This window comes from Panthera leo, chromosome C1 (genome assembly GCF_018350215.1).
Source record: "Panthera leo isolate Ple1 chromosome C1, P.leo_Ple1_pat1.1, whole genome shotgun sequence".
NCBI lineage: Eukaryota > Metazoa > Chordata > Mammalia > Carnivora > Felidae > Panthera > Panthera leo.
In genome coordinates this window covers 36,607,219-36,620,611 of record NC_056686.1, presented here as the reverse complement: position 1 = coordinate 36,620,611, position 13,393 = coordinate 36,607,219, and the positions used below count along the sequence as shown (strand labels likewise).

The 13,393-nt window shown below is 50.6% G+C and overlaps 1 protein-coding gene across 1 annotated transcript; it reads right to left on the bottom strand.

Moving 5' to 3' along the window:
* Positions 1 to 426: 426 nt before the first annotated feature.
* LOC122225872 (fatty-acid amide hydrolase 1-like) lies at positions 427 to 12,840 on the bottom strand. The gene is made up of 15 exons (XM_042948595.1): positions 12,766 to 12,840; positions 12,210 to 12,374; positions 11,819 to 11,968; positions 11,363 to 11,496; positions 10,558 to 10,764; positions 9,288 to 9,328; positions 8,761 to 8,885; positions 7,434 to 7,559; positions 6,629 to 6,726; positions 6,202 to 6,301; positions 5,831 to 5,874; positions 5,152 to 5,191; positions 4,634 to 4,742; positions 2,458 to 2,603; positions 427 to 768 (listed from the first exon to the last, which is right to left on the bottom strand). Exons 1-15 carry the CDS (start codon positions 12,838 to 12,840, stop codon positions 640 to 642), a joined length of 1,689 nt encoding a protein of 562 aa, XP_042804529.1. The 3' UTR covers positions 427 to 639.
* Between the last annotated feature and the right edge of the window lie 553 nt (positions 12,841 to 13,393).

The following is a 13,393-nucleotide window of genomic DNA, read 5'->3' as shown; positions in this document are numbered from 1 at the left end:
CCCAACCTTGGGTCTGTTCTGACTGGGTTTCACTCCCTTGGTCCTACTCTTTGGAACTTTCTCTAGACAGCAATGGGAGCCATGGCAAGTTCTAGATCAGGGAAGTGCCTAGAAGTCACAACTCACAGAATAGTCAAGTTGACAGGTATACCATGGACCTCATCACATCTAACCCCTTCAATTTGTAGATGAGAAAACTGAAGTCCAGAAAGGAGAAGCAACTTGCCCAGCATCACACGGCAAGCCAGTGGCAAAACCAGGACTTGAACCCAGGTCACCAGCCTCTCTGTTTGGAGCTCCTTCCCCTCTGCTGCAGTCTGGGATATCATCTGGGGGACTGAGCTGGAGGAGAATAGCTGGAGACAGAAGGCCACCAGGAGGCTAGAGCCCCACCTAGACCAGAGATCACAAGGTCAAGCAGTCAGAAATGTTTATTGGGCCCTTTCACCCTGTGCCCCATCTTGGGCCAATGTGAGGAGTCCGTGTATTGAGTACCCACACAGAGGAATGACAAAGAAAAGGAATGTGGTGGGCCTCAGGGAGGAGGAGACATGAGGCAGATATGGTATTCATGAAAAGGGGCATCAGGAGCAGACTTGGATGAGGATGAAGAAGGCCTCCGGGAGAAGGAGTGGCCAGTCACTTGGGTCCACTGTGGTTCTTGGCCAAGGTCTCCACCTCTTTCATGAACCGGAGACACAGCTCCTCTTCCCATGGAAGAGCAATGCACTGCACAGCCACAGGAAGTCCCACAGATCCTTGTACCGCCTGCTCAGAGAGAGGGTCAGTGGACTTAGAGCCTGCTTTCTGCTCACAGGTCCCTCGCCCAGCCTTCCTTACCACCCATATGCATTAGTCCAAACATCTCATCACCAGTCTATATTAAGGCAGAGATGCCCTGGAGCTCAGAGTTCCAGGCTTCCTCAACTCTCAGGGAAACCTGGAAAACCTATTCTGACTGTATCGGTCTATAGTTCGCCAGGGCTAAGATGTAAAACTTGCTCCCCATGCACAGAACTGACTATAATCATAAAATATAAAACTGTTAATTAAAAAAAAATTTTTTTAAAGGGGCCACCTGGGTGGCTCAGTTGCTTAAACATCCAACTTCAGCTCAGGTGATGATCTTGTGGTTAGTGAGTTCAAGCCCCGCATCAGGCTCTGTGCTGACAGTTCAGAGCCTGGAGCCTGCTTCAGATTCTGTGTCTCTCTCTCTCTCCACCCCTCTCCCACTTGAATTCTCTCTCTCTCTCTCTCTCTCTCTCTCAAAAATAAACATTAAGTTTTTTTTAATAAAAAGATTTAAAAATTTTAAAAAAATACAAAACTGAGTATCCACCTAATGTTCTCAGCAAAGGAAAGAAGAATGTGCAAATCCCTGATCTAGAGCCTAGTCATACTTCTGCAGTGAAGGGGGTACTTGGGCCTCAAACACAGACTTAGGAACATGGGGACTGAGCCTAAGTCCTGCCATGAAATTCAAACATAGGAATTCAAACGTGTTTTCATTGTTTTATGAAAGCCCTTATTTGCCTTTGCTCTGGAGCCAGGTCAACTGGCTTCAAGTCCTGGCTCCTCCACTTCAGCTGTGTGTGGCACTGGTCAAGTCTCTTAACCTGTGTGTGCCTGCATTTCCTCATTTGTAAAACCTCACGGGACAGTTACGGGATTTAATGGTTTACTATATATACAGCACTTTTTAAACAGCTCCTGGAACAGAGTAAGAGCTCAAGACACATTAGGTAGTATCCCTATTGTTATTTTCTCAGAATTCAGGTCAGCAGTTCCACTGGGTAACTCTAGCAATAAAATCAATTTCCAAAAAAGTAAGTTGCTTAATGTCTGACTCAGACACATGCATACCTTTCAGAGTCAGTCTCTCTCTCCCTCTTTCTCCCTGTCACCCAAGACAGGCTTGTCATTTTAGACCGTGCATTAAATAGGCCCATGGAAATATTTCCTTCTGTGAAGCTACCTCGGAATCAGTGATATAGTAGCATGTATTGTACACATCCTGTATACAAAGACTTATGCTAATTGCTTCACTGTTTTTCAGTGGAAACTTTAGGACAACCCTGCAAAGCAGATATTTTAATTCCTATTTTCCTGGCAAAGAAACTGAGGCTCAGAGAGGAGCAGTGTCCAATCCAGTTACATACTAAGCTCCTCACCAGGGACATTTGCCCCCCTCTTCCTGCCTCTGGGATTGACTTTTCCTAGGGAAGTGTCAAGAAGACCAGTGGTTTTGTTAAGTATTCTCCCACGACAAGGACAGAGGCGGACTTGGAGATAAAACGGTGTGTCCTCCAAGATGAGATAACACTGTAGCAGAAGTGATAAAGGATAAACACTAGGAATGACTGGCCCCAACCTGCCCCAATTTGCCCGACTGGGATTGAGGCAAGAATCAGTCCTGGCTTGTGCCACTGGGGGAGAGGCATGGGGAGGGAAACTGACCCTCTGGAAATTTTTGTCGGTACTATCTCCGTAGTATCCCGTGTAGAAGGCCAGTTCCTCCTCGTCCTGCGGCGTCACAGTGGTGACCGGCACAACACCAGCAGGGAAGTTCAGGACGTTGTACAGGCCCGTGTAGGAGGCAATATCTGTAGGAAGGTCCAGGCAAGCCCAGAAAATCATCAGCCAACAAGACTGAGGTGGGGAAGAATCCTGGGTGAGCGCCCCCTCAGGGTCTTCCTTGGAACTGTAGCACTCTGGGCTTGCGCGGCGCTGGGAGTGCACCTGACAACTGCCTCTCGCTCACCCAGCGGTGGAGGGAAAGAGAGGATGGACGCTGCGGAGGCCTTACTCAGTGCCAGGCCCCGTGCTGGCCTCTTTCCACTGCTGATTCCTTGAGTCCTCTCCACCCCTGGGAAGTGGAGAGTACTCTTTCCTGTGTTCAAATGTGGAACCCGAGGGGGTAGACAGGTTAGGTGGTTTTCCACAGGCCACACAGCTGGTGGGTGACAGAGGAGTCAGCTCATGCCTGCAGTACACTGGGCTCCAAGATGGCCCAGGTGTGCAGGGCCACCCTGAGTTAAAAGGCAGCTCCCCTCTGCAACAGCCACCTGCATGTAGGGAGTGACTGTCAAAGAGGCAGCGGTGACAACAGAGGACATCAGGGCAGGGCCAGGTATGGGATGTGCCTTTGGGCAGCCACTGTGGGGGGACCCGGGGCAGAGCAGTCCAGGCTTGAGGTGGGTTTTCATTCTGCACTGAGAACACCTCTGAGACCTGTACCTGTGCTGGGCAGGGGCCCCAGCAGTGTCTCAGACACTGCCCTGTGCTGAGGCTGCATCTCAGGGGGGCTAGGCCAAAGGCACCTTTTGAAGTGAGGCAGCAGAAAGCATGTTACGAGTGAATGGATATGCTAAGTGAAAGAAGCCAGACAGAAAAGCCTTATTCCTTCGGATTCCATTTATGTGAAATCCTAGAAAAGGCAAAATTATAGTGACAGCGGATCAGTGGTTGCAGGATGTAAGGGTAGAGTGAACTGCAAAGGGACATCAGGGAAATTTGGTGGGTGATGAAAACATTCTATTTTTTTTTATTTTTTTTAATGTTTATTTATTTTTGAGAGAGACAGAGCACGGGCAGGGGAGGGGCAGAGAAAGAGGGAGATACAGAATCCAAAGCAGGCTCCAGGCTCTGAGCTGTCAACACAGAGCCCGACGCAGGGCTCGAACTCCCAAATGGCAAGATCACAACCTGAGCTGAAGTCGGACACTTAACTGACTGAGCCACCCAGGCGCCCCAAAATATACTTTTATCATGGTGGTGGTCATACAGCTATATTTATTTGTTAAAATTTATCAAATTACACTCTGAAAATCGGTGAGTTTCATTGCATGTAAATTGTATTTCAGGGGCGCCCGGATGGCTCAGTCAGTTGAGCGTCCGACCCTTGATTTCGGCTCAGGACACGATTTCATGTTTCAGTTCCTGAGATTGAGCCCCGAGTCGGGCTGACAGCATGCAGCCGGCTTGGGATTCTTGCTCTCCCTCTCTCTCTGACCTTCCATTGCTTGCACTCTCTCTCTCAAAATAAATAGATAAACTAAAAAAAAAATGTTTAAAAAAAAGTGAATGGGAGGGGCACCTGGGTGGCTCAGTGGGTTAAGCATCTGAACTCTTGGTTTTGGCTCAGGTCATGATCTCATGGTTTGTTCCTTAGTTTGAGCCCTTGTGTCTGGCTCTGCATTTGGCTCTGTGCTGATAGCACAGATTTTTCTCTCTCCCTTTCTGCCCCTCCCCCACATGCATGTGCTCACGCGCGCTCTCTCTCTCTCTCTCTCAAAAGGTAAAATAAATAAACTTTAAAAAAATGAAAAATACAAATAAATAAAAGGTAATGGGAAAAATTGGGAGTGTCTGCTAACAGGTACAGGGTTTCCTTTCAGGGTAATGGAAATGGAATTAGATAGTGGTGGTGTTTGCACCACACACTAAATATACTAAAAACCACTGAATTGTACACTGTAAAATAGTGAATTTTTGTCATCTGAATTTTATCTCAATTTAAGACGTTGCTTTAAATACTGAATGGTGACAGAGGTCAAGGCCTCAGAGGCTGTGGCAGGACTCTGAAGTCCTGGACTCTGGGTCTCAACTTCACTAAGACCTGGTGTCTTCTCACCTGTTCCTATCTCAGAATAGCATATATGGAAGGTGGGGTCCATAGCTGGCAGCAGCAGCACATCCAGGTCCAGGGACCTCCACTTGGCTATGAACTTTTGCTGATATTCCTGCAGGGATAGTGGGGTATGGGAGGGGCAAGACCAGCAGAGGTCACTATTTGCAGGACAAGGTCAGGGGCTGCCAGGCCAAGTCCTGTTAAAGATCAGGAAGAATCCCCAGGCTGTAAGATACAGACTAAGCTATCTGGAGAGGGTCAGGGCCTTCCCAGGGGCCGAGGTAAAGGGATGGCAAGGGGAATCTCAAGCTGCAGTCATTTGGGAACAACATATCATCCTGGCCCCCAAGGAAATGGACTAAATTAACCTCCTGGGTCACCAAGCCTCCCCTTTTGAGTTTAGCCGGGCCTCCCCTGCAGGCTGGGACAGAGCTCTACTCCCTGTCTGGCTACTCCTGTCACATCCCAGGCCTCTGCTGCCCCTGTTCCATCAGTCCCTTGTCTCTTCAGGCACACATCACCTGCACTGCTGCGTGCTGCTCCCACAGTTTCTTGGGAGTCCTGGGGGAATAAGGAAGATTCAGAATTCCAAAGGTCAGCATGGGGGGACCCCCTTTTATACAAAATGGGGACATTACAGCCAAGAGCTAGAGCCTAGTCTCAGTGCAGGCTACAAATCAGCTGATGGGCTGGGATGACCCTTGTCTTATTTGCTGACCAAAATACCTTGCCTACCCAACGTTCCCAAGAGTACACACCCTCTGGTTGATGCCCTCCCCCCGCCACCGTCACCAGCCGCAGAGACTTACAGCCTCCCCCCCAGAACCACGGGTTCTTCCCCTAACCTGTGAGGCCCCCCAGTCAGCCCTCAGGCTGACCATTTCCAACCTTAACCCCAACCCCAACCCCAGCCCAAACCCAACCTCAGATTAGGCCCAACTTTTACCCTAAGCTAATTCTAACCAGAACTCAGAGCTTAACTCCAAATCAAACCTCAGGCCCAAAGTAGCCCCAATCCCAACCCCACTCAAAAGTCTAAATTTAACTAGTGTCAGACATGACCCAAAAACCTAATTAGATCCCAACGTCTAAATAGCCCTCACCCTCAGTGGATGCCAACTCTAGCCACATGACCCTCACTCAACTCCCCTACCCCATGGAAGATGCTTGTGACCTTGACCTGAGGAGACTAGCACTCACCCCACTCCACGAATCTCTTCACAAGTCTGGCTAGCTCGGGGTTCCTAGAGGAAGAAACCCATTCAGAAACCACAGGGCAACACCAGCCTGCCCAGGATGGGGGTCCAAGAAGAGCAACTCTGCTCAGCACACTGTCATGGAAGCTTCTACTCCTCCACAAGCCCTGAGCCCCCTCTTGGCCCCCACCCTTCCTCTTTTTGAGATGCACTCCTCTCTCTGAAAGCACCCTTCTCTTTTGGTCCCCATCAGCCCTTTTGGTTCCTTTTCTCTAAGCCCCCACTACTCTTTGGGCCCCATCCTCCTCTCTGAGTCCTTCTCCTCCCTGGGCTCCTCCCCTCCTGAATGCCTCCCCACCTTGGTCCCATACTCACTGTGTACTTCAGGATCCAGGCCAAGAAACACTTGAGTAGGTCTGGCAGGCGGAGCCAGTTGATCATTCCCTTTATGCAGGGGTCCACAATGTCCCCCTCACTGAGGAACCACAGACACATATCTAGTCAGTTACAGCCTTTCAGCCATTGACTGGCTCCCGTACCCACCCAACTCCCATTCCAGAGGCAGGCCATGGAAGGAGGTCAGACCCAAAGAAACTCTTCTGTTTCCACCACCACCACCCTGGAACCATGCATGGTGAAGATGGAGCCCAAACAGCTGACTTGCCATTTAAGGTCACACAATTAACCAGAGGCACCCCACCAACCCAGGCCTGCAGTCCCCTTCCTAAGGCACAGGTTGCTGCCAGCCCCACCCCCAACTCTGTTTTCACCATGCCCCATGTCAGAATCCTGACAAACATACAGCTTCTCCAGAAGGGTGGCCCCTCCATCAGCAAACAGACCCCCCTCGAACAGGTGTTTGACAGCATACTTTATATGGGGGATGGAGAAGGGGATGACCTGAGAGACAGAGGCTGAGTCAGGGCCTGGGGCTCCTCCCACCCAGCCTGGTATTCTCTTTGCATCCTTCAGGATTTAAAGAGAGGATGCCAAATCGCCGCTCATCTCCATCCACTCCAACCCCTCTGCTGCCATGCCCAGCCCTTCACCCTACACAGAGATGCCATGGCATTCAGGCAGCCGTGCCTGCTTCACTGGGATCCTGCCCCATGCTGAGTGCTTTACATATGTGAGCTCATTTAATCTGCACATCTGCCCTATGTGGTAGAAAACTGAGGCTCCAGGTGGTTAAGAGACTGGCCCAAGACCACATAGTACACATGTGGCCAACCAGCAGTTCTCAAAGGGGAGACAGGACCAGGATAAGACATTGGAGGGAGGCAGGGGCTGGGGAGGGAAATGATTTTGAGGACATAGTTCTCCTTACAGCCATTTGATGGAGAAACCAAATCTATAGGAATTACAGGAATGAATCCCTGGTCCCCACCACTGAAGGGGGAGGATGCAAAATCTTGATGCCTTCCTCACAGGGTGGGGCCCACCCTGCCCCCACCTGCACCCATCAGTCTTCTCCAGGAAGCCTAGGGGAAACACAGTGATGTTAGCAGCTCAAACTCAGATATAACTTCCTTTCTCTCCAAGAATGGCCCAGCCCAGTCTCCTCGCCAGTCTGGCTTCCCTCCCCATCCAGGGGTAAGCAAGCCTACCTGATGTCCCGCATCCTGGAGCAGCCTGGAGGTGAGCCTCACAGCCCTGGCCATGCTAGGAGATGGCTGGGTGAAGCCATCTGTTTCACAGAAGCCAATTCGAAGGCGCTGGTTACTGGAGTATACCTGGGGGCAACAGGGGCTGGGTGGGGCTCTCAGGAGAGACTACACCTCTTTAAGACTTAAGACTTGTAGGCTGGGACCTTGGAACACAGCTGTTTTCAACCCAGGGGAAATCTACAGAGGCTCCCCAAGAGCTCCCTGGAGACTCTCTACATACTTTGCAGGCTCTAGGTCCTCTGGAGAAACTCCTGGAAGAACAAATGGATGACGACATGATGATTGGGTGGATGGAGTGGATAGGTAGATAGATGGTAGATAGATTCATGAATGAGTGGGAGGGTGTATGTATGAGATGGTGAATGGGTGGGTGGGCAGAGGGTTGAATGGATAGATGGGTGGGTGGGAGAATGGATGATTGGAATTGAGTGGGTGGGCAGTTAAGTAAGTAGATGAATAGACACAAAGATCTTTAAGCTAAAAAAAACAGCCAGGAGACAATGGAGATGGAAAGATCACTAGAGACAAATAATAGATGACAGAAAATGATCACAGGTTAATTATACTAGGATGTGAGTAGGGAATCAGATGAGTAGACATTGAATGAATGGTAGACAGAGATTCTCCCTATGGAGAGGGTTCTGGAGCAGACAGGGCTGGGGTCAAAGCTTACCTCTTCCAGTTACTGTCTATGCGATCATAGGCAAGTTATTTCATTTCCCCTCAGTTTCCTCGCCCATAAATTGAGAAGCACAATGCTCATTCTATATAGTGAATATTAGGATGAACTACAAAGAGCCTGAACATAGTAGGTACCAATAAATTTTGTTGAATGAACTACTGAATAAATGAAGGCTGCCAGCCTGGAGAAATCTTCAGGTGCAACCTCTTTATTATACCACTGAGGAGACTGGGGCCCAGAGAAGAGATGTGACTTGGCTAAGGTTACCTAGGGGACTAACAGCCTTGTTTAACCAGATACCAGACTCTCTAAACCATATCTGCTGAGTGTATGTCTGTGTGTGTTGGGTATGTGATGATGAAGTCCCTCTCTGGGGGCAGTATTGGCTATGACTCCAAGTAGCTGAGAGGCCAAAGCAGCTGGTGTCGAGCAGGGGTAGGATGTAAACATGACTGAGCATAGAGGCTTCTTGGTCACTGTACCATGGGCTGGGAAAGGAGGTCTCCACAGAAGATGGTCAGATGGTAGACAGGTCAATGAGGAATGGGGGAGGGGAGAGGTGGCCTGTTCCCCAACCCAGCTCACCTCCTCCCTGAAGGGCATAAAAGGCACAGTAGGGTCCAGTCGGTGCATGTCTTCACTTAGCAGGGCTCGCAGACACAGGGCCAGGCTCTCCACATCCCGGGCCATGGGGCCAGCCACTGTAGTCACTGAACACAGAAGAGGCAGATTGCTCTCACCCTTTCTGCTCTGGGGACCCCCACTGCCTGGCCTCAGAGGGTGGAGCTCAGGACCGTGATCAGTGTTAAAGGGCCCTGGGGCCAACCTGGGCCAGGGGTTGAGGACAGGTAGCGTTGGCACACCAGCCAAAGTAGCTCTGATGCCTGAAAGAAGAATCTCATCTGGGGCCAAACATCTAAAGACCAGTAGGAGATATTAAAGCTAGATAGTAGGAAGCACTTCTCATTGGACTAGGGGAGGCCTGGTGGGATCCATTCTTTATCATTAAGTGGGGCTAATCTGTCTCAGATAGGGGCTGAGTGAAATGTCCTTGGGAGGAAGGCTGGCAAGTTTATCTTTGGGTATGGACACAAGCACAGACAGGAGCTTACCTGATTTCTTGCCTTTGACAGCACTGGAAACTCCAGAGAAGCTGCAAAACCCCCACCCAGAGCCCACCTCAGCACTTGAAGGGAAGGGCCTGAGTGCCCAGGCCTTAGCACCCAGCCAAGCACTCCCCCAGGGCCCAACACCCAGGAAGATGAGCTGCTTCAACCCTCCCATGACCCTGCTGCCCACAGCATTAAGTCTGATCTTTTTGACTGACTTCGAGGCTCTGGAGTATCAACTCACAGCTTCCCCATTCTTGCCCTTCGACAAACACATATTACTCCAGGCAAAGTAGGCTGTTCACAGTTTACAGCCTTCTAGGTTCTACACCATCCCTGCATGTCCATCCTTTAAAACCAAGCTCAGATTCTGCCTCCTCCAGGAAGCCTTCCTTTCCCTTGCCCTGCCTCTGAAAATTTAAAGTCTAGGCTTTCAATAAATCTCTGCTGAAGAAAATGTCAGCTTCATCTTGTGAGTTCTGACAAGCTTTGACACTCTCTTAGAGCTCCAATCACTTTCTGACTAATCCATCTGCATATTTAAGAGCACAGCAGTGGGAGGGGGGGGGGACAGGGACTGGGTCTGAGAGTGTTCTGTGTCCCCAGTACAGGGGCCACCACAGTGTAGGTTCTCATGGTGGGGCTGAGATACGTAGATGAATGAACAGAGGCAGATATGGATGGATAAACAGATAGCTAGATGAGTGGATAGATGGGGAGATAAATGGATGGATGGATGGATGGATGAACAAAGGGAAGGAAGGATGTATATATGATTTTCAAGGGCTGAGATAGGTGTCCTTTTGCTTACTGATATAGCCCAAATAATTAGTACAGTGTCAGTGACGGAAGAAACACTCAATATATTTGTTAGATAAATTAAATGGTGGGTGAATAGTGAAGTTGATTGATGGGATGATGACTGCATAGGTGGATGAATGGACAAAGGATGGATAGATGGAAAAACAGTTGGATCAATGAATGACTAAGGGAACAGGGAGGTAGATGGATAGATGTAAAGATGAATGAATTAATGAACAAATGAATTAATGAGTGAGTGGAAGGTCTATTCTGCCACCTGTACCAAACATGGTGTGTTTATCTGGGGCTGAAGCAGGAGTTATTTGAAGCCCTCCTGTCTTTAGCCACTTTCACTAGTACTGAGCTAAGTGAATAAGAGTGAGGGGCCTGCTTGGCACTACTCCCCCCACACCTCTGTTCCCCTACACTGAGCTGAGTCTACCCCTCCCCCCCCGCCCCCAGCACCAAGTACCTGAGGCGGTATCCTGTGGTCCTGAGGCCACAGATACCACAAAAGCTGGCTGGTATGCGGATGCTGCCAGCAGTGTCAGTACCCATGCCCAGGATGGAACCTCCTTTTGCCAGCAGGGCTCCCTCACCCCCTGAGGAGCCCCCTGGTGTCTTCTTTAAGTTCAGAGGGTTCAGAGTCTGTCCATAGATGGGGTTGCTGCAATAAAAACTGAGGGAAGCAGAAGAAAAGGGGCTGGGAGGTGAAAGTTTAACTGGGGAGACACCCCCCCCCCATGTAGAGACTGATCCCCCCAGGAATCAACCCCAGGGCTTCTTTGGCTCCCAAACTCCTCCCTGGGGCTGAGTCTCCCAGTCTCCCTTACAGCTGAGGTGAGGGCCTACTGCCACAGGAAAGACCAAGAGTGGACACCAACCACAACTCCTAACTTAAGGACAGGAGCCCACAGCCCTGCTGTCAGAATTGGGAGCAGGTTCCTCACAAAAGTAGGTACACTAAGTGCTGAGGGAGAGGAGAGAGAACAGGGAATAAGAAAAACAATTAGAGCGAGAAACGGGGATAAACACAGAGATGAAACTCTTCAGAACCGCAGAGTCTGAGGGCCTGTAGAGACTATGGAGTCCACCCAGACATTATAAGATGAGGAAGCTGAGGCTCAGAGGACAGAAAAGACTTGCCCAAGAACCTTGATCCTCGAGATCTGCTTGACTGGCCCCCACCTCACCTTCTTCTCTGAATTGGGATTTTGTGTTGCTGTCAGTCCTGAGCCCAGCCCCAAACCCAGCCCCTGCCTACACACTTCAGAGACCTGTACATTGTCTGGGGGATGTTGGTCTTAACAAAGGGAATAGCTCCTTGAGCCTTGAACACTTGCACAATGACCCCATCCTTGGCCGCTGGCTTCTCCAGGAACTGGGTCAGACCACATGTAGAATCATGGCCCTGCAAGAAAGTGACATTAACTCCGGCCCATAGGGGCCAGGATGAAACCATCCAATGGACAGATTCTCCTCCTTACTCTGCTCCCACTCACACACGTTGTCATGGCCTCAGACATGCACGCTGTACCCTTAGGGGAGCTCACAAGTGGCAGAAGAATATGGTGGGCAAGAGCTGGGTTCAGATCCTAACTGGCCACTTTCTAGTTCTGCATCCTTGATTAAGTAGCTTGCCCAATGTCACACAGTCAGATGCTCACAGGCTCAGTGGCATACAGGCACACACACAGACATGTACACATGTGAACGTACACCTCCCGGCTCACCTTGCAGTCATAGGGGTCCTTGAGGCTGACAGGGACCCCATAAAGAAGGCCTCTCTCAGTCTTCTTAAGCTTCTTCAATGCCTGTAGTTGCTCCTCACACTCACCCAGGAAATCCGTCAGGCAATTCACCTCCTGGTGTACCTTCAGTGCCTGAGCAACATTGAGGGAGACCAGACAAGGGGCTCAGGGTGAGGCCAGGGATGGGGCACTTAGTCACCCCAGCCCCTCCCACCACCCCAACTCAGAGCAGGATAGAAATGACAGATGACAGTGGCATGCACGCCTTCCCAAGCTAGCTGCAGCACCACGATGTTACACCGGACATCCACCTCCTCTGAGTAGGACAACAACAGGTGCTAGCCCCCACCCCACTCCTGACCCAGACCCCCACCTCCTCTAAGTAGCTACACAGGACGCTCTCCACACTGAGTTCTTCATCCTGCAGCTTCTGGACCAGTGTCTCCAGGGGCAGCTCCAGGATGGGCTTGGGGTCCAGGGATGGCTCCTGTGGAGATGGGAGGACAGAGGTCAATGACTGATCCACTCCAGTGCACTCCTACACACTCAGCATCACATCCCCACACTCCACTGGATACACAGTTGCACACACAGCCATGTGTTCAGCACATGATCCTGTGCTTCTCCTTTAGCATGAAGAACATTTCCTGATCTGTCTCCAGGTTGGCATGAAAGCCCTACAGGGCACAGATGTTTCCTCTGCCTCTGCCTCTCCAGTGCCCATCTTGAGGCCTGGCACAGAGGAGAGCCTGCCCCCTCATCTTGCTACCCAAAAAGGGCACAAGTGCAGTGAGAGTGACTCTATATGCACGTTTTGGAACTCAGGGGTTATGGAACTGAGGCTCATCTCTGTATGGTTTGCCTTCATGGGGCACCCTGGCATCCCACCTTTCCTTCCTATCCAGCCCTCCCACTTCTGGTGATCTGACCTGGGAAAGGGCAAGATCCAGCATGAGTGTCAGGAGATCTGGCACCCAGCCTTGACCACACACAGGACTGGTCATCTGGGTAACCCAGGGTTGATCCCTTCCCCTCCCACGACCCAGGTCTCTCCAAAAAAGAAAAGACTAGAAGCCAATCATGATTTACCCAGCTACTCCCCTCAGAGTATGAGGGGAGGAGTGACACCAGCCCCTCAGGACTCTTATCAGAGGCAAGTGTGATAAGACAAGGACCTAGAGCACAGCAGGCACTCAAGAAGGTGAAATAGTCTTCATTTGTCCTCCTGGCCCCCAGCTGAGACCCTGATGCCTACAAGCTGGAGTGGGGGCTGGGTGGGAAGACAGCACAGTGGGCCTTTCTTGGTCCTGGAGAGGGGAGGTGGCAGACAAGGGGATTTCCCCGGAGGTTAGTGCTCAAGTCTTCTTGGTTGTTAAATCTCTTGGTTTCTTCTTAGTCCCCATCTTACTCTCCTCAGTAGCATCTGACTCTTAGGCACTTGCCTTCTGGAAATTCTCTGTGCCCTCAACTCTCCTGGCTTCCTCCTGCCCCTGGGTGGCTCCTTCTCAGTCCCCTCTGCCCCTCTTCCCTCCTGTAAATAAATGTTGGTGCTCCTCA

Bases quoted from the DNA above. Each gene is read 5' to 3' on its own strand.
- LOC122225872 (XM_042948595.1), bottom strand. From the start codon at position 12,840: ATGACCAGTCCTGTGTGTGGTCAAGGCTGGGTGCCAGATCTCCTGACA. The intron at 10,765-11,362 runs GTCTCTGAAGTG...TGCTTCCCTCAG, and splicing joins ATCCCCCAGACAATGTACAG to TTTTTATTGCAGCAACCCCA. The intron at 5,192-5,830 runs GTGAGTGCTAGT...TTATTCCCCCAG, and splicing joins GAAGAGATTCGTGGAGTGGG to GACTCCCAAGAAACTGTGGG.